Here is an 18552-nt window from a genome sequence, read left to right as displayed (position 1 = left end):
TTTTTTAGGTCATGATGCTCCTGTATCTGATGACATTGTTTCCTCTGTGCCTTTTCCAGGACCACTATGACTTTGGGATGAGAGCTGTGAAGACTGTCATCTCAACAGCTGGCAACCTCAAAAGAGAGAATCCTACTATGAATGAGGTAAATGTGCTTATACTTCACACTGTCATAGACCTATGTGGCCTTTTCTGCAGTCACATAAGAGAGGCAGGATCTTTGAAGTTCTGAGTTCTTAAATCTTTGCAGGAGCTGATCTGCCTGCGGGCTATCAGGGATGCCAACATACCCAAATTCCTGCAGGACGACCTCAAGCTCTTCAATGGTATTGTCTCAGATTTATTTCCCAAGATCAGAGAAAAGCCTGTTGATTACGGCATCCTGGAAGAAGCCATTCGCAAATCCTGCATCAAAGAGAATCTGAAAGATGTTGATGGTGAGGGGAAAGGCTCTCCACAAGCTCCCTCTGGGCCTGGGCTTTCAGTCCAGCACCCTGCCCTAGGAAGGAGATAGCTGGTCCCAGACCCACTCTGCATCATCTTCCTCTACAGGTTTTGTGACTAAGTGCATCCAGCTCTATGAAACCACTGTGGTTCGTCATGGCCTTATGCTGGTGGGGCCAGCAGGTTCTGGGAAGACAAAGGTATGGGTGAGACACTGCTGGCCCCAGCAAACCATCGCCTACCTCGTGATGCAGAGGGTTAAGCTTCACAGAAAACTCACACTCCGGCATTTCCAGCTTCTCTCAGATAGAAGGCAGGGCACCAAGATGCTCCCTTTTAGTATTGATTTATAGCCGTGGGGAAGTATATTACTAGTTCACTCTTTCGAGTTGGGAGATTAGACTGAGGCTTATTAGCTGTGCTGCAAATTTCTAAGGCTGAGACATAGTTTGACATCTCGAGATGCTTCAGGCCTCTTGCATGGGAGATCTAACTTCCTCCTCCCCTGCATCTCAAATGCTTTATTTCTGTGAATACAGCCAGGCATCTCCTTACTATGATACTATCCTTCACTGTGTCTCCTTTCTCACTGCCTTTTGAATGCAGTTGCTGTGAGAGCAAGTGGCTTTGTCGTTATGGAGCCATAGCAGTTAACTCTCTTGCTCTCCTGCTTTTGCAGAGTTATGAAGTCCTGGCAGCTGCAATGACATCACTGAAAGGTCAGCCTGCAGCCAGTGGTGGGAATTACGAAGCAGTCAGCTACTTTGTACTGAATCCCAAATCCATCACAATGGGCCAGCTTTATGGAGAGTTCAACTTGCTAACGCATGAGTGGTAAAGTACAAAACCTGCTTTCCTTCCTTCCAGACGGGAAACGCTTTTCTTCTGGTCTTGAGCGTCTTCTCTTCAAGGCTGAGAACTGTTTAGGGTAGTGGCATAAAACCAGAAGCGATCAAGTCCTTATCCTCACCAAGCTACAATAGCCAGTCATGGTGATTTAAGCTGACATCTTTCATTGTGCGCTTGGCCCGGCTGCCAGCACATACCCAGACAGTTACTGCAGCTCAGCTCGCAGCATTAACTGCATAACAAGGAATAATTCAATTGCTTTGGAGCACATGCCCCTGCTCTAAGATACAGCAGCTTAAAAACACTTGCTTTGCTTCTGAAGAAAAGTGACCTCTGTACTGCGCACTTGAATTGTTCTGTATAAATACACTGGCGGCCTTGAATGATGAGGAATGACTTTCAGGCATAAAGAGGCATTTCATTCCCGTTACCAGGGCTCCTGCTTGCTTACATGGTTTGGAAGTGAGAACCAATAGCCCATTTGCCCTCTTGACAGCCAGGTCCTACTGCTTATGTTTCCATATGTGACCTGGGGTCGACTTTGCAGCTCACTTTATCCAGAAGCTAAGGTGTGAGAAGCAGTGTGAATCTCCCTTTGCCCCTGTCACCCACCACTTGCTTAGGGGCAAAGCTAAAGACTGTGTTCTGTAAAATGAGGGAAACTAAATAAATGTGAAACTAACTGCCTCTAGGAAAAGTGCAAGCAAGTAACCTTTACTGATGCTGAGACCCAGAGCTTCCCAACCTGGGCTCTGGTGCATCTTTACTGAAGGACATTTTTGTAGGATATTCCAGTTAAGCTCGACAGTTTATTTATGATGTGATTCTACCCAAGGGCAGCACACAGGCACGTCAACATGACAGAAAGAAAAATACAGCAGCCATGTAAAATGTATTTACAGACAAATCCATCTGTTTTAATCAACTGAGCTTTAGAACAGACTGTTTTCCCTTGATCTCAGTAACAATACCCTGGAATTCACTAGCACTATAAAAATAACGAATAATTATTTAATAATGGGAGTAGAGTCCAGGGCGTGAACGGAAATTGCACTCCAGGTTTCCATGTACAGATTAAGTTCTTGCTGTCAACAGCCAGCATTCCTTGTGTGTCTGCTCTCCTGTTCACCAGCTCCAGCACCACCTGGGTTCACAGGCAGCTGAGGATGGGGAACTTCAGTTATAAAGAGGATGGAGTCATGCTCTTTAGCCTGGGTTCATCATCGTAACCTATAGTTACCCAACTGAAGCATCTGAATTAGCAGAGTAGCTGTCCTGAGTCTTCCTTTATACTTGGTAGAGAAAAAGAGGCACCTCCAGAGAGCAGATATAACCTGCCTATGACCTGAACTGGATGCTAGCAAGGCCTTTTTGCTTTTCACTGAGGACAGAGATGTTAAAGGGAAGCTTGGCATTTCATAGTTAGATGACATGAAGTCCAGATCCTAATGCCCAAAGAAATTGTTTCATGGTGTCACAGGCTGAGATGTATGTCTCAGTAAAAGAAAGAATGAGATGGACCTTTATGCAGCTCATCAACAAGGGAGGCACAGGTATCCTTGGGCACGTGAACCAGGGTAAGATTCTGGCTCTGTTGCCTTATGGTGGAAGCTTTGCCATTGATTTCAGCAAAACCAGAATGGGCCAAGCCCTGCCTTCCTCCCACCTTTCAGGACGGATGGGATCCTTTCCTCGCTCATCCGGCGGGGAGCTGCAGCCACTGACACCAGCCAGAAGTGGTACATGTTTGATGGGCCAGTTGACGCTTTGTGGATTGAGAACATGAACACGGTGCTAGATGACAATAAGAAGTTGTGTCTCAGCTCAGGGGAAATCATCAAGCTGACAGAGGTAACTCATCCCTCCCGCTTTTGCTGCCTGTTGTGTGTTTTCCTTCCTCCCTCTTGGAACAGACTTGCCTTTTACTTTCCACTTGATGTCTGTGATGGACTTGTATGGAAATTGGTGTCTCAGTAGCAGCCCTGTGTTGGCCAGACCTCTGCTGTGCTGCACAAACACAACAAAAAGAGGGCTCCTGCAACAAAGGGAAAGATTTCAGCTTCACCAAATTATGCTTAAAGATATATCAGAAGTGATCAAGTTCTGATCCTCCTTTCTTTCCTTTTGCGATTTCCAGAGCATGATCATGATGTTTGAAGTCCAGGATCTAGCTGTTGCTTCCCCTGCCACAGTCTCCCGCTGTGGTATGGTTTACCTGGAACCCAGCATCTTGGGGCTGGAGCCCTTCATCGAATGCTGGCTGCAAAAAATCCCAGGCATCATGCAGCCCTTCTCACAGCAGCTAGCATCTCTTTTCAGGAGATTTCTCAAGGTGAGCTACCATGCCGTTCCAGCCTTTCCGTGGCTTGGAGCTTGTCGGCTCAGATATCAACCAGCCCAGACTCATCAAGGCCTAGATTTAAATGCTATTGTGGGAACACTTCAGACTACCAATATAAAAACTGCTCTGTGAATTTTCTGAGTTTAATAGAGGTTATTCACTGATCCCTATAGATGTGACTCAGTCTTATTGGTCACTATAGTTTGTTTTATTTCATTTTAAAATTATCTTCTGGACAAAACCATCCCTGGTGCAGCGCCATTGCTTACAGTGGAGTAACTCCAGGGAGAAAGTTGTAAGAACAAGTCTTGTTATTTCTACTCTGCTCCTAAGCCACTATTTTAATGAATAACCTGGAGCTGCAAAGGAAAGCTCTGAAGGAAGCAAACCATTTAACAGCAGTGATGGCACAAGATGCACATCACTGTTGCACAGAACCAAAAGGCAGGCCCAGAGGTTTCTTGAGGTTAAGACTGAACCCCAAGGAGTTTGACTTGCTTCTTTCCAGTCAAAACGGTAGTACTCAGGACGCAGTGGGAAATGGCAGCATTCTCAGTCATACCCTCCCTGCTAAACATAGCGTGCAGGGAGGCGAGGAGAAACCAGAACCCTAGAAGGTAAAAGCAAAGTTAAATGTGTTGGATGGTGACACTGAGCTGTTCCTGCCTCTCCTTACAGGAGGCCATTGGCTTTGTCCGGAGGTTTGTGAAGGAGATAATTGCCTCAACGGACAGTAACCTCACAAGGAGCCTCCTCACGCTCTTGGAATGTTTGTTTCAGCCTTTCATTCCCATTGAGGTAGGATTTTGCTACCTCTATCCCTATCACTTGTGCCTGTAACTCTTAAAGGCACTAAGTCATGCAGAGGATTAGTCACCAGAGAACAAGTTGTTGGTGCAGAAAGGTCATGCTGTAGCTCATCTACATGGCAGAAGGTAATACAACATCCTGCAAAGCACAGGTAAACCTGGAAGGATTATGCTTTGCCCACTGAAAGAGCAAAAGGTAAACTCCATGCCTACCAGGCTGGAGGGAAGAGGTTCCTTTTATTTATAGCAGGGGGAATTGGAGAATGAGTGTAAAGCAGAGATGCACTTCAGATTGCAGGCCCTTTGAGAATTAGTATTGAAGAAGGCTGGACAATTTTCAAATTAAAACCCAAAGATTAAATTCTTCTCCCAGCTCCTGTTGAGTGACATTAGTTCAGCAAGGGGAGTCTCTCAAGTACGCCAATGAAACAGCAAGTTTTAATCCATAGAATACATTAACAAGGCCTGTGAAAAACTGGCTAGAAAAAGCTACATAGAAGCTAAATAGAATTATGAGCACATTAAGAAGAGTCTGGTTTTTGTGTACCTTAACCATGCCTGAGAATTTTACTTCTGCTCTTCTCTGGTTCTCAGGGAATTGGGATGATTCCCCAGGAGAAGGCAGCTCGTATCGGAGAGCTGATTGAACCCTGGTTTATATTTGCCTTGATCTGGAGCGTGGGCGCTACTGGAGATTCCCAAGGTCGCATGGCCTTCAGCTTGTGGCTGAGGGAGAAGATGGCAAAGGAAAAGGTGAGTAAAGGAAAAGCAAATCCTCTCTCATTATAGAGGAACTGGTACTGAGGAATGGGCGTCAGAGCTTCTTGAATGCCTGGAGGCTTTGGATGGGCTTCCTCTTGGGATCTGGTATACCACATCTGCCTCAAACTTCAAGGGACCCATGGAACTGGAAGATCTGGGGGAGGGACCTGACCCCCCTGGCCTGGGCAGCATCCTGTTAGTAAAGTCTTCCTTGCAGTAGTGCAGATCCTCCTGTGAATTCAGCTGAGTAGCAGCCAGGTTCACCACAGCTTTATTCTCACAGATCCAGTTACTTTTCCCAGAAGAAGGACTGGTTTATGACTATAAACTGTACGATGGTGGGCTTAGCAGTGCTGAAGATGATCTGGATGAAGAGGTCATTAGGGAGGTAAAATATTTTACTTTCAACTCCAAGCTGGGAAATTTGGGGAGAGGGGCCAGGAAGCAACACAGTCCTGCAGGTTTTGGTAGGATTTTCTCATCAAGGGCAAATAAGAAAGGCCTATAGGAACCAAGTGAGAATGTTTAAAGTGAAATCAAGCTTTTCATTAAAGGAAGAAGGCAGTTTCTTGCCCTCAGGGTTGTGAAGCAGATCTTTCAAATCTGAGCCAAGGGCTGGTCAGTTCAGACCTGAGTGCCTCTGCCAGTGCTCAGGAAAGTGAGAGAGCTCTACAAGTGTGTCTGCTGGAGGAGAACAGGGAGAAGCTCAGATGGAAAGGTCTGTCTGTGTTAGAAAGCAGTACACAATGGCAGAAGACCTGTGTACAGCAGAGTCTGGAGGAGGAGCAAGGCAGACAAATATGCTATCTTTTTCACAGGAGACAGCAGAGCAGTAGGGCGTGCAAGGCCCATCTGAGTGACAGTCACCAGCCCCTGGGCTGAAAGAAAAAATACAAAAAAACAAGCAAAAAAAAAAAAAAAAGAGGAAAAATGCTTCCCCTTCCTGAAATCAGAGCAAAGTAAAGAGCCCTACATGAGCATCAGATGCTTAGCAGAAGCTGCCAGCATCGTCTCTGTGGGAAGGCCATATGGGGTGGTCAGGAATACGCATTTTCTCAGTGTTCTCCAGCACATCCCTGACAAAACCTCTATCTATCTCACTTGTATAGTGGCCTCTGGGAGGTTACTTGATTCTAGCACAAGTCGTCCATGTCTTGTACAAGTACAAAACCTCCATGTGCCTCTGAGTGCAACATGGGTGGTGGCACCAAACGTGAAGATAGGGTCCCAGCTGAGCCCTCTTTGGCCCTGTGCCGTGGGGGCACTTACAGGGTGGGTCAGCTTAGGACAGAATTCCAGTTCTTGCACATATCACAAGTGCTCCATCCCGCTTTGATCCTGGTTTTCAGAGGGGAGGGCGTGTTGCTGCTGGGGCAATAATCTCTAACTCTTGGGCTACCTCCCTCCCAAAAGAAATGAGTCAGACACTTACAGCATTGCCATACAGAAAGGTAAGGGTGGCAAGACTAGACAGAGGGGCTAGAAACCTGAATTCGTCATCAGAATCTGAGCTACTACACAAGGAGCTGTGACAGGGAAGACACAGCAGAAATAGTTTTCCTTTTCCCGTAGGGGATAGATGCAATTGCCCCCTCTAAACACACCCATGCCTTGCAGGTGCGCTGGGAGAAGTGGCTGGACTCTACAGCAAAGTTCACCATGGTTCCTGATACCAACTTCTGTGACATTATTGTGCCTACAATGAACACAGTCCGAATGGCCCATCTGCTGGAGCTGTTGCTCACCAACCGTAAGCCAGTACGTGCCCAGCCTTGCCTTTGAGTTTTTGATTCAACCTTGTTCTCATCAACAGGGGCACCTTTTCCTCTCCCAGTGCAGTCAGAACCTAACAGCTACCTGATACTTTGAGATTATTTCCCACTCCCATGGATTTGTATTTCTCTGCTCAAAAGCTGTGCCTAAGCAACAAGAGTTCTCCATTCAGTCCCCAGGCACCATGCCAGTGCCCCAAAGGAATATCAACACTCAGTTGTTCAATCAAAATGCAGCAATTGCTAGATAGCCCATCACCATCCTTGTTTACCTGTTTCCTACGGTTCCATTTCATACTTCTCTGGTTGGATTCCTTCCACACCAAGAGATCTGTTGAACAGCTGTCCTTACTGAAGGAGGGAGCCTTCTGTCCTCTCCCAGCCTCTGAATGCCTAAGCGAGCAGTAACCTGCGTTTCCTCCAGCCAATGTCAGAGTGCTGGGAAACACTGTAGTTATGCTGCATTGCTGATTGTGCTTCTAGGTTCTCTGCATTGGTCCCACTGGCACAGGGAAGACTCTCACAATTACGGACAAGCTTTTGAAGAACTTGCCTCTCAGATACATCACCCACTTCCTGACGTTTTCGGCACGCACCTCTGCTAACCAAACCCAGGATCTCATTGACAGCAAACTGGATAAGAGGCAAGTTTCCTTTCTGTGTTTGCAAAGGCAGTATCCCTGAGCTCAGTATTTCTATCAACTTGGCCATAAGGGGCCCCAAGCACATATAGCTGTGGATAACAAATAGGACACACAGCAAATCTGATCTGGGATTGTGAGAGCCCGTAATAACTTGATACAATGGCAAGAAAGTGAGAAGGATTAGTGAGGGTCTGTAAAAGTTGCTCCAATTCTAGTTATTCCAGAAATAACTACATTTCGCAGCACAGGTGTTTGCAGACCCTGGTGTGGGATCTTTATAGAAACTGATGAGGGGAGAAAACGTGGCTGCTGACCCCCAATCCCAGTCCCCATGGTTAGCAGCTTCCCTTTTTCCTCCCTGGTCAGCCACTGGTTTGAAGTTTCCAACATATTCATGGGCTCAAGCTTTGCTTTTATCTGCACTCATGTATTCGTTGACACTGTGCATAAGTAGACAAAATTTCACTCCTGTGTTTGGAAGGAAACCAGTGCGTCAAACATTGCTCCGGATCTTTTCTGTACAAATGCCCATATAAAGGGGTATGTGGAGTGTAAGTGTAAGGATAGCTGAAACTGCTGACCCTGGAAGCCTCTGGAGAAAAAACTGCTTTTGGATCAAGTTAGGAGTAACTTTGCAATAGGAGTTGTCCTGTGTCCTTACGCAGCTTCTGTCCTTACAGGCGGAAGGGTGTGTTCGGGCCTCCGGTTGGGCGGTACTTCCTATTTTTTATCGATGACTTGAACATGCCCATGCTGGAGAAATACGGTGCTCAGCCACCCATCGAGCTGCTGCGGCAGTGGATGGACCACCAGGGCTGGTACGACAGGAAACAGATCGGTATGACCCAGCTCCTTTGCCCAGTACTCTTGGCAAAAGTTGGCCTGTTGGTAGATACGCATACCTGCTGTGGAGATTTGTGGCGAGGGGTTTTAGCTACAACTTAACATTTGTTCCTGATTTTGCACTCTTCAAGGTACTTTTAAGAAGCTGGTAGATATTAATTTTGTCTGTGCCATGGGACCTCCTGGAGGGGGAAGGAATGCTGTCACTCCACGCCTCACTCGCCATTTCAACTACCTCTCCTTCACTGAGATGGAGGAGAGCAGCAAGAAGACTATCTTCTCCACCATCCTTGGCAGCTGGATGGGTAAGTTCTGCAGACAACTACCACCTTCTTCGTGTGTTGCAAGTCAGCTCAATGATAATGGAGGTTGGAAGGGGAGGAATTAATACTGATGATCTGATCCAAGTGTTGGAAGCTGGAACTTGCATTAGTTGCTTGAAGATGCTTTTGGGAAAGTGTTGTTTGAATCTTAGCAAACAGAGAGCTCATACACTGTTTAGTCTCAGGGCCAAACTCCGCTGGTGCAAATCAGCCAACTTCATATTTGACTCTCACAGTTTCATAAGGTTTCCTATAGCCTAGGCCTTTCAAAGAGGATTTTGTTTGTGATGGATGATGCAGATACCCGTCACCTCAGCAGGTAAAGCTGTAACTCAGGTTTTTTGTCTTTTTCTAGCTGGACTCCTAGGAGAAAGAAGTTACAGAGATCCAGTGCGTAAGTAAGAGCAGAAAGATGAGAGAGAGAGAGAGACTGTGAACAGAACAAGCTGATGGGCACAGCATGGCATAGCTTACCTGTGCTTTCAGCAGACAGACACTTGCCCAGACAACAGCCTTCTGTGGAAGCACAGCCTTCTGTTACTCTCCATCTGCTGCAGCCTGTGGACAGCTGAGCAGGGTGGATCTAAGCATGGTGCTACAGCCACCCAGAAAAAAGGGTTCATTTGGAGTGAAATGAGTCCTCTTATATTTGACAGGGTGGGAATTTGGGATCATCTTTGCAAATGTGCCCTCATCTGCAAATCTGCCAGTAGGAAGGAGTGAGAATGGTGAGCTATGAGAGAAGCAAAGCAGAGCTTTCTGAGTGCTTGCAATATTCACAAGCGTCAGTACCTGACTATGAGCTCAGGTACACACTGAAGCATCTAGCTGTGATTCAAAAAGAAATTAAAGAATTTTGGAAGCAATGCAAACAAGTGCAAAATGCTAGGGTGTCACAGGGCTCTACTTCCCCATGAGTGTTTGTAATGAACTTAATTGGGAGTTAAAAAAAAAAAAAAGTATCTTATGCTCTAAAACTGGCAGCTGTGTTTAAATCTTGCCAGACTATTGCATAAGAAATTATTCCTCAGTGGCTTTGCATTTGCTGAACTCAATGAGTTGCAAGGCTGTTTAGCTAAAAGGGTACTCACACCTTCTAGCTTAAAAGTAGCTGAGACTCCACTGTGGGAGTACAAGGAGGGAGAAGGAAAACTTGTCTGGAGTATTTCAGGTAGGCACCAATTACCTGTCTGGCAGTGTCTCTTCTCTCTCTGGGGTGCATGAAGTCTTAACACTGCAGAATTGTTGTTACGCATTCTTCCCTCCCCAAATCTGATTCCCTTTGGTTGGGAAACTCATCGGCAAACTGTCCACTGCAGTGAGCAGGTGCTTGGTCAGGTCCCCACACAGTCTCTGCATAAGAAAGCAGAAGAAAAGTGTGTTCCTGGCCAAGTCCTAGCAACACCTCTGCCACTCAGTGCCACCTGTCTGCACTGCTAGGACCTCCTCAACCCAGGGTCACCGCCTTGGCATCTTCTCCAACTTCCTCTGTTCCTGCAGCAGGAGCACTTGCAGTCAAAGACTTGAACGAGCCCTTGGTTGATGCCACTATTTGCGTGTATTTGACCGTCACATCCCAGTTGCTGCCCACACCAGCAAAGTCACATTACACCTTCAACCTGAGAGACCTCTCCAAGGTGTTCCAGGGCATGCTCATGGCTGAGCCCAGCAAGATTGAGGTGAGTCCTCCCATCAGCGCAGCCATGCCACCCAGGGGAAGACCAGAAATGTTCCGGTTAAGGCCTCGTTGACAGGCCTGCAAACAGGCCTCAATTTCTTGTTGGAGCTGCATTTTGGTACTGTTCAATGAACGTGGTGACCTTCCCTTTGGCTACATTGCCTAGTACCAGTAGTAAACAGACCCCCCCTGCTACCCCAGCCCTTCCTTGGCATGGAAGCAGCTGAGTGGCCATAGGGTGTCAATATGACATGGCCCAGCCATTCAGGGCTGGATGGAGCCATAGGGGACCAGACAGGGAACCATGCAGGGGCAGAGGTATTGTCCTGTTGCCAGCTTGTAGCAATGGAGGCTTCTGCCCCCTCAGCTCTCCTGAGGACCTTGCTCTGGCTCCAGCCTAGCCAGTAGAGACTGGCTTATCACAGGAAGTACTTGGGACCCTGGTTCTGTGCTACACCCAAATAAAAGGATCTTTCCAGAAAACACAAGAACTTCTGAAAACAGTAAAAATTAAATCAAACTGGGGGAAAGATAAGGACAAACAACATGAAATTTAAATCTCTCAAACAAAGCCTGACATATGGACAAATAGAGGGGGGATTAGCTGAAGCTGTAATGAGCTCTCTGCAAAGCAGCTGTTTTGACAAGAGTTGATTTTGAGAGGAGAAGGGAATGCAGCTTCCTCCGCCCAGTTCTTTCTCCACTCCAGCTGCCTTCTAGCAAGAGTGGAGCTGGCCACATGCTGGGCAGGAACCAGCTTTCCTGACAGCGAGGCTCTTAATACTTCTCTGCTTCTCTCATGGGCGCTGTTTTGCTGGGCTTTCCTACCAGAACAAACTGCACCTGCTGAGACTGTGGTACCACGAGAGCTGTCGGGTCTTCTGTGATCGCCTGGTCAGCAAGGAGGACCGGACCTGGTTTGACAACCTGATGAAGAGTGTGATGGAGGAGTTAGGCACCACTTTTGAGGAGGTCATCCCCTCCCAGCCAGTTCTGTTTGGGGACTTCATGGAGCCAGATGCCAATATCAAACTGTACAAAGCAATCGACAGCCAGGAAAAGGTAAGGACCCTGGGAATCATGATGATGTGAACTATGTTCACATCTTCCAAGTCTTCTGCAGACAAAAGAAAACAGTTAATAGTAGCTATGGGGCTGCTTGAATTGAAGGTGTCTGGAATCACAAACCCTCCCAGGGCTCTCCTTTGAAATCCTACCCCAGATACGGATAGTGGCTGCCTTTGGTGCAATGGAAAGTTGAGGTGGAACAAGCTGTCTCTGCATTGCCATCCTGGGGGCAGCCTGCTATGCCAAATCTCCCAAATGAGCTGTACTTAGGACTGAAAAGTGAAATTTGCTGAAGAGAAATGGCACATTACCCTCAAACAATACTACTTTTGCCATTAAAGACTTCACAATTGACCTTTACAAGTAATTAATGTTACTGCCAGATTCCCTGTTGGAGAAGACACTGCGAGTACTTTGGTAGTGATAATTAAGCAAAGGCAATGAGCAGTGCGTTTTACACTCATTATCAGAAACAGAGGATTATCCTGTCGTCTCTCCTCTTCCGATAGCTGTGTGACAAGGACTGGTAATTAACTGAGCTTTCCAATCTCTTTTGCAAAGTAGGTAGGCCTGTCCCCCACTGAGGTGAGCACAGCTGAGACAGCCAGACTTACCAAGCTTCTGCACAGTCCACTGATGCGCACAGGACTTTGGCATCTAGGCAGGGATCACAGCACTATTAATTCCAGCTGATATTGCTTGCCCAGGTTCACAGTGAGATTGCTGAGGGGGTAGGACCAAATCCCAGATGCCTTCATGCTTCATCTCCTGCTCTGGCCTGAGGGTGCTGTTGAAGAGAGCCCTGGAAAGGGCAGGAGAGACCGCTCCTGCAGCTATTCTGTGCGATGGCTGGACTGGGAGAGGAGTGCGTTTCTCTACCCATCTACAGCCAGCGGTGTTTTCTTCCAGCACCTGCCCTTTCCAGCCAGGATCCTAACCACAGGATGCGGCAGCAGGCAGTGGTCAGCTGTAGAGCAAGGAAGCTCTCCCAGAGGGAGGCCCTGGAACAGTATGGGTCAGGCAGCCATAAGCTATTTTATTTTGAACTATGCCTTGCTATTTCTCCAGGCAAATAGCACACCTTAGTCACTTGCCTAAGTTAGTTTAAGGTCACCATTCAGCAGCTGCTGCTGCCACCACCACCACTAGCTAAATTCAGCCCAGTCCAATGGCAGTTCTATAGGAGCGTGGAGCAGAGAGAGCCATCACCTCCCCACAAGCAGCTCCTGGGGAAGCAACTGAGAGAGGCCGCTGCTCTCAGATCCTGCTGAGCACCAGGCTCTGCCCTCCCAGAGGCCTGGCTGTGCTTACAGACAACCGCCTGCCCCCTCACAATGGCTGTTATCTGGTAGCCAAAATTGACTGTTTCTGCCCACAGCTGAAGGTTGTGATTGAGGATTACCTGGAGGAGTACAATCAAATCAACACCCCAGAGCTGAAGCTTGTGCTTTTCATGGATGCGATACAGCACATCTGCCGAATCAGCCGGATCCTGCGGCAGGCTCCAGGGAATGCTCTTCTCCTGGGTGTTGGGGGAAGTGGGAGACAGTCTCTCACCAGATTGGCATCTCACATGTGAGTAATGCACTACCTATGCACATAACGTGGAGCCGCTCCATCGGGGCTGCCTACAGAGAATCTCTTTTCCTGCCCTTCCTGCTACTGGTTACACATTTTTCTGGTTGCTGACTCTTCAGATTTAACACTCAAGAGCTAGGACTCTGTTAACGTGCACATCTACACTAGTGTCGTGGTTTAACCCCAGCCAGCAACTAAGCACCACGCAGGCGCTCACCCCTCCCCCTTCCCAGTGGGATGGGGAGGAGGATCGGAAAAAAGAGTAAAACTCGTGGGTTGAGATAAGAGCAGTTTAATAACTAAAGTAAAATAAAATATAATACTAACTAATAATAATAAAAATATAATAATAATAATAATTGTAATGAAAAGGAATATAACAAAAAAAGAGAGGGAACTAAAACCCAAGAAAAGACAAGTGATGCACAGTGCAATTGCTCACCACCCGCTGACCGATGCCCGAGCAGCAGTCCACCCCCCAGTTTATATACTGGGCATGACGTTCCATGGTATGGAATATCCCTTTGGCTAGTTCGGGTCAGCTGCCCCGGCTCTGCTCCCTCCCAGCTCCTTGCACACCTGCTTGCTGGCAGAGCATGGGAAACCGAAAAGTCCTTAACTTAGGATAAGCACTACTTAGCAACAACTAAAACATCAGTGTATTACCAACATTATTCTCACACTACATCCAAAACACAGCACTGTACCAGCTACTAAGAAGAAAATTAACTTGATCCCAGCCCAAACTAGGACAACTAGAAAAATCGGACTCTTCTGTCTGCTGGTAGCTTGGGTTGCTGCTGCGGGCATGCAGCGAATGAGCAAAAGCAGCATGGTCCATGTCAGCTCACTGGCCTGTGCAGCACTCAGCATGGCAGGAGGATAGATAGGGGCTTCTTCCTGGGAGCTGGGCAGCAGGAAGACAAAGACAGGAGCTACTAGTGACAAGTGATCAAGTGACACTGGCAGCCTGGCAAGTAGGACTGGTGAGTCTTGGGAGCCAAGGGGCCTCAAGGGGGAAACTTGAAGACCCAGGGAACTAGGCTAAGGAAGAAAATTCTTCCAGCTCTGAATACAAGGTGTGATCCTAGAGAAATGCAACCATGGTTTCCAGGTGCACCAGCCTCCAAGGGCAGCATCAGAAAAAAATCCATGTTGAGTTGCTCCCTCTGCACTCTGAGGCACTGGGCCCAAGAAGTAGTGTGACTCTGTTAGCTCATGGAGTTGTACTTGTCCCGGTTTCTAGCTAGCTCAGGTATCTCTGCTTTGAGTAAAACCTGCTCTTGGGTTCATGGCTGAACATGCACAAAGATAGGTGTGTGCTCAGGACTTATTGCGGGAAAACAACTTACTTGAGTCCTCTCCCCCTGAGTCCACAACACATACTCAGGATTGACAAAAGAGGAGATTTTAATTCGGTGTTACTCCACAGGCTTCTCTTTCCTTTAGGGCAGATTATGAGTGTTTCCAGATCGAACTGTCCAAAAATTATGGCATGACGGAATGGCGAGATGACGTGAGGAAGATCATGATGAAGGCAGGCCTTCAAAGTCTACCCAAGACATTCCTATTCGTAGACACGCAGGTACAGGAGTATTAGCATGGTGGACTCAATCTCAAAAGGAGTCAGAAACACATCTCTAAGCTCAATAAATCCCCCTGAAGAGGGTTGAGGAGCTTGATACAAACCAGGCACAACTTGTATTTCTTAAGTAGCCCACCTTCATCATCTTATAAAAAAGCCCCAGGGAAACTAAAGGTGGTGCATTTGTTGCTAGAGGGACTGTAGAGCTGTGTGTGAGTGGGCTGATTCTTCTGTTGCTCAAGGAAGCCTCTTTCAGCTCCATCCAAGGGTTTGGTGGGATCAAAGATTTTTAGACCCAGCTGCCTGAAGCTAAGCACTACGCTGACCACTGATACTAGAAGTCCTAAGTAACATCATTCTCTTTCTTTTCGAAGATACCAGTAGATTTAGGGCCTTATGCCTGCTGGTTCCACAGGGTAACATTGGCTTGTTACTGTAAACTGTGACTTGTTAATGACTAGGCCAACTTCTGGAATTCACGGTTATGTTCCCCATAGGCTTTTTTACTGCCTTCATTATCATAGGAACCAAGTGCCTTCTGGCAGTGCCCTAAGCAGTGAGATGAGCATCTGTCAAATGCTGCTTGTTCTTGCATCCTTTTCCCTGCAGTGAGAAGCATATGTGGGAGAAGAGGGGCATGGGAGGGTGCATTTATCAAGTAGATGGATGCTGTGTATTTCTGATTTAGCAAAGGTGGAGAGGTGAGTGTAGCTCTGGAGGGAGATCATCCCACAGACTGTGACACATCCCTACAATTACTCTGTCTCCCACATTTATGAGCTTTATCCTAATAGTGAAGTGTTGTGTGCTGGAGGAACGAAGACCCAGAGCAACCTGGTGTCTGGTGTCTGGTTGCAGAGTCACTGCGAGGCAGGGAGCAAGGCCCTGAGCACAATTTGTCCGTAAGGAGACAGTGAATGGGCAGAAGGAGGTTTGTTCTGAGACACACACCCCCCACCCCTGAAATGGCTGAACATGGCTGTTCAATTGGAAATGCTGGACAAGGGTCAGAGTATGCTTTACTGGAGCCAAGTGATCACAGAAATGATTTCTTATAACAGAGGCTGAGGGCTATATTTATCCAGAAGTGATCTCCATGGCATGTGGAGACATGACTGTCTTATGACTTAGGAAACTGCTTTTTTTTTTTTTTCCCCCCTATCATCTACTTTTAGATTAAAAATGAATCCTTCCTTGAGGATATCAACAACCTGCTCAACTCAGGTGATGTTCCCAACATTTACAACCCCGATGATGAAGAACAGATCATGACAGCTATGAAGCCCGTTGTTCGAGATCTAGGGCAGCAGCCCACCAAGGCCAATTTGATGGCTGCATACACAGGACGGGTTCGCAGCAATATCCACATGGTCCTGTGCATGAGGTACAGTTCAGGGGTAGGACTCCATGCTGTCAATGTTAATTATTCCCTCCTTGTCCTTTGCCTTGCATCACTTTGTCATAAGACCTTTGTTTCCAAGCCCCTGACTTTGGAGGAGAAGTAAGGTGTGCATACCACCTTCCCATAGAACTGGATACTTTTTTTTACACTCTGCTGGTTTCAAGATGAAGTTTGAAAAGTTTAAGAATGTATGATCCAGATTAAATACAAGCTTCCTCCTCCTTCATGCACCATTGAGCTGTTTGTTACAAAAATATCTTGGTTGAATTTGGGGCTCAGTTGCACCATGTTTACTCATGAATCTAGTGCATAGTCCACGAGCAGCTTGCTTGCTTGGAGGATGGCTGCCAGAAGGTACAGGGAATTCTCAGTGCAAGTACAAGTGGAAGAATCAGGGCCATGATTTTGGTCTGGTGATGCAATCTGTGCACTCACCTGCTTGAAATAGACTTCAGGTCACATTTATTTCTTACCCTGTAAGTGTTCTCCCTAGGGAGGGACCCATAAAACATCACCCCACTACCATCTTAATACTTCCAGAATATACCGAGGACTTCCAAGGAATGAGCTGTGACATACACTTTAGGACATGCAGCTCACTGCCTGAACTTTCATTCCCTATTTCCCTCCCTTGTTCTTCCTTGGGTATATTCCCTTCCTTCTTACTCTGTAAGGGTTCAAGTTGGTTCTAGGGAAGTGGGAAAGCTATTTTATCCTGGTATTTATAGCTAGTTGTAACATCTCTTTTCTGCATGTCTTTCCCTCAGCCCTATTGGAGAAGTCTTCCGTGCACGCTTGAGACAGTTCCCCTCTCTTGTGAACTGCTGTACCATCAACTGGTTTAATAAGTGGCCTGCTGAAGCCCTGCAGTGCGTTGCTGCCTCCTTCTTGCACAACATCCCACATCTTGGTGCCAGTACTGAAGATGTCAATGGGATGGTAGGTGCCACACTCAACACACAAAACACAGCTCCCGTATGCTCAATGTGCTATGTCTCTAGATACACATAGACAATGGATGCAGGACACACCTGCAGAAAGGTCCTACCCTGTAGCAGAAATGTTCCATGGCAGGGTCATTGTCATGGTTTAACCCCAGCCAGCAACTAAACACAATGCACTTACTCAGAAGAGTAAAAGTGAGAAAAGTTGTGGGTTGAGATGAAGACAGTTTAATAGGTAAAGCAAAAGCTGCATGCACAAGCAAAGCATAACAAGGAATTAATTTGCTGCTTCCCATCAGCATGCAGGTGTTCAGCCATCTCCAGGAAAGCAGGGCTCCATCATGCATAACGGTTACTTGGGAAGACAAATGCCATCACTCCGAATGTCCCCCCTTCCTTCTTCTTCCTCCAGCTTTATATGCTGAGCATGATGTCATATGGTATGGAATATCGCTTTGGTCAGCTGCGGTCAGCTGTCCCAGCTGTGTCCCCTCCCAGCTTCTTGTGTACCCCCAGCCTACTCGCTGGTGGGGTGGTGTGAGGAGCAGAAAAGGCCTTGACTCTCTGTGAGCACTGCTCAGCAATAACGAAAACATCTCTGTATTATCAACACAAATCCAAAACAGCCCCATACCAGCTACTATGAAGAAAACTAACTCTGCCCCAGCCAAAACCAGCACGCTCATTCAAATACCAAACTGGTTAGCTTTTGTATGCCTTGAAATGGCCATGTCCATTTGTCACCTTCTCTATGGCATTGAAGCCCACATGCATATATAAGCTCTGCTGTGACTGTATACTTAGGCTCTTTGAAAGCCCCTTGTGCTCCCTATGGGCATCACATAGACTTGCCTACCACATGTTCAGTACTGAATAAGATTGTTTCTTTCCTTTCTCCTTGTAGATTCAAGTATGTGTAGAAATCCATCAGAGTGTGGCAAAGAAGTGCCAAGTGTATCTAGCAGAGCTGGCCAGACACAATTACGTCACTCCCAAGAGCTACCTTGAGTTCCTCAGCATCTTCAGTTCCCTGATTGGAAAGAAGAAACAGGAACTGAAGACAGCCAAGAACAGGATGAAAAGTGGCCTGGACAAGGTTCGTCCCTCCCACCCAGGAGAGCTTTGGGTCCCCCTTACCTGCTCTGAGCAGTGCATTTATAGCTGCAGAGATGCCCTACACATCACGTGTGTAACAGGAGAAAACTCATGCTAAAGCAAATAAGAACTACACCTTCTGCCAGGGTCAGTCTTTCTGAAGGTCTGAGTCTATAACAGCTCTAAAAGAATGATGGTCCCCAGTCTTTGGGGACCACAGACCTCGCTGTAGCTCATCATGTCTCAGGATGTTCCTTATTAACCTTTTAATTGAAAGCCCTATAACAGCAACATGGTTCTGCTGACACTGCCATGAGCTTATGAAGTAATGCCCACCATGTGCAGGCACCATTAGGCACTGCTGTTTATAAGCACACCACAGTGCCAGACTGTTGCTTAAGCATGGTCCGTGGC

At 47.0% G+C, this 18552-nt stretch overlaps 1 protein-coding gene across 1 annotated transcript in view; it reads left to right on the top strand.

The window, feature by feature from the left end:
* DNAH1 (dynein axonemal heavy chain 1) overlaps positions 1 to 18552 on the top strand; it is a 73482-nt gene that overhangs the window by 35037 nt on the left and 19893 nt on the right. Inside the window, exons 32-52 of the mRNA XM_050904890.1 lie at positions 60 to 146; positions 252 to 438; positions 554 to 645; positions 1125 to 1279; positions 2968 to 3145; positions 3432 to 3626; positions 4314 to 4433; positions 5039 to 5197; positions 5490 to 5594; positions 6824 to 6964; positions 7462 to 7622; positions 8303 to 8460; positions 8597 to 8770; positions 9144 to 9182; positions 10289 to 10467; positions 11298 to 11528; positions 12913 to 13109; positions 14562 to 14697; positions 15873 to 16081; positions 16867 to 17038; positions 17948 to 18139. Coding sequence (XP_050760847.1) covers positions 60 to 146; positions 252 to 438; positions 554 to 645; positions 1125 to 1279; positions 2968 to 3145; positions 3432 to 3626; positions 4314 to 4433; positions 5039 to 5197; positions 5490 to 5594; positions 6824 to 6964; positions 7462 to 7622; positions 8303 to 8460; positions 8597 to 8770; positions 9144 to 9182; positions 10289 to 10467; positions 11298 to 11528; positions 12913 to 13109; positions 14562 to 14697; positions 15873 to 16081; positions 16867 to 17038; positions 17948 to 18139 — 3267 coding nt within the window. The remainder of the gene's footprint in view (positions 1 to 59; positions 147 to 251; positions 439 to 553; positions 646 to 1124; positions 1280 to 2967; positions 3146 to 3431; positions 3627 to 4313; positions 4434 to 5038; positions 5198 to 5489; positions 5595 to 6823; positions 6965 to 7461; positions 7623 to 8302; positions 8461 to 8596; positions 8771 to 9143; positions 9183 to 10288; positions 10468 to 11297; positions 11529 to 12912; positions 13110 to 14561; positions 14698 to 15872; positions 16082 to 16866; positions 17039 to 17947; positions 18140 to 18552) is intronic.

Source organism: Gymnogyps californianus, chromosome 13, assembly GCF_018139145.2.
Source record: "Gymnogyps californianus isolate 813 chromosome 13, ASM1813914v2, whole genome shotgun sequence".
NCBI lineage: Eukaryota > Metazoa > Chordata > Aves > Accipitriformes > Cathartidae > Gymnogyps > Gymnogyps californianus.
The sequence above is the reverse complement of the archived record's forward strand: the minus strand, read 5'-3'. Positions and strand labels throughout refer to the sequence as shown.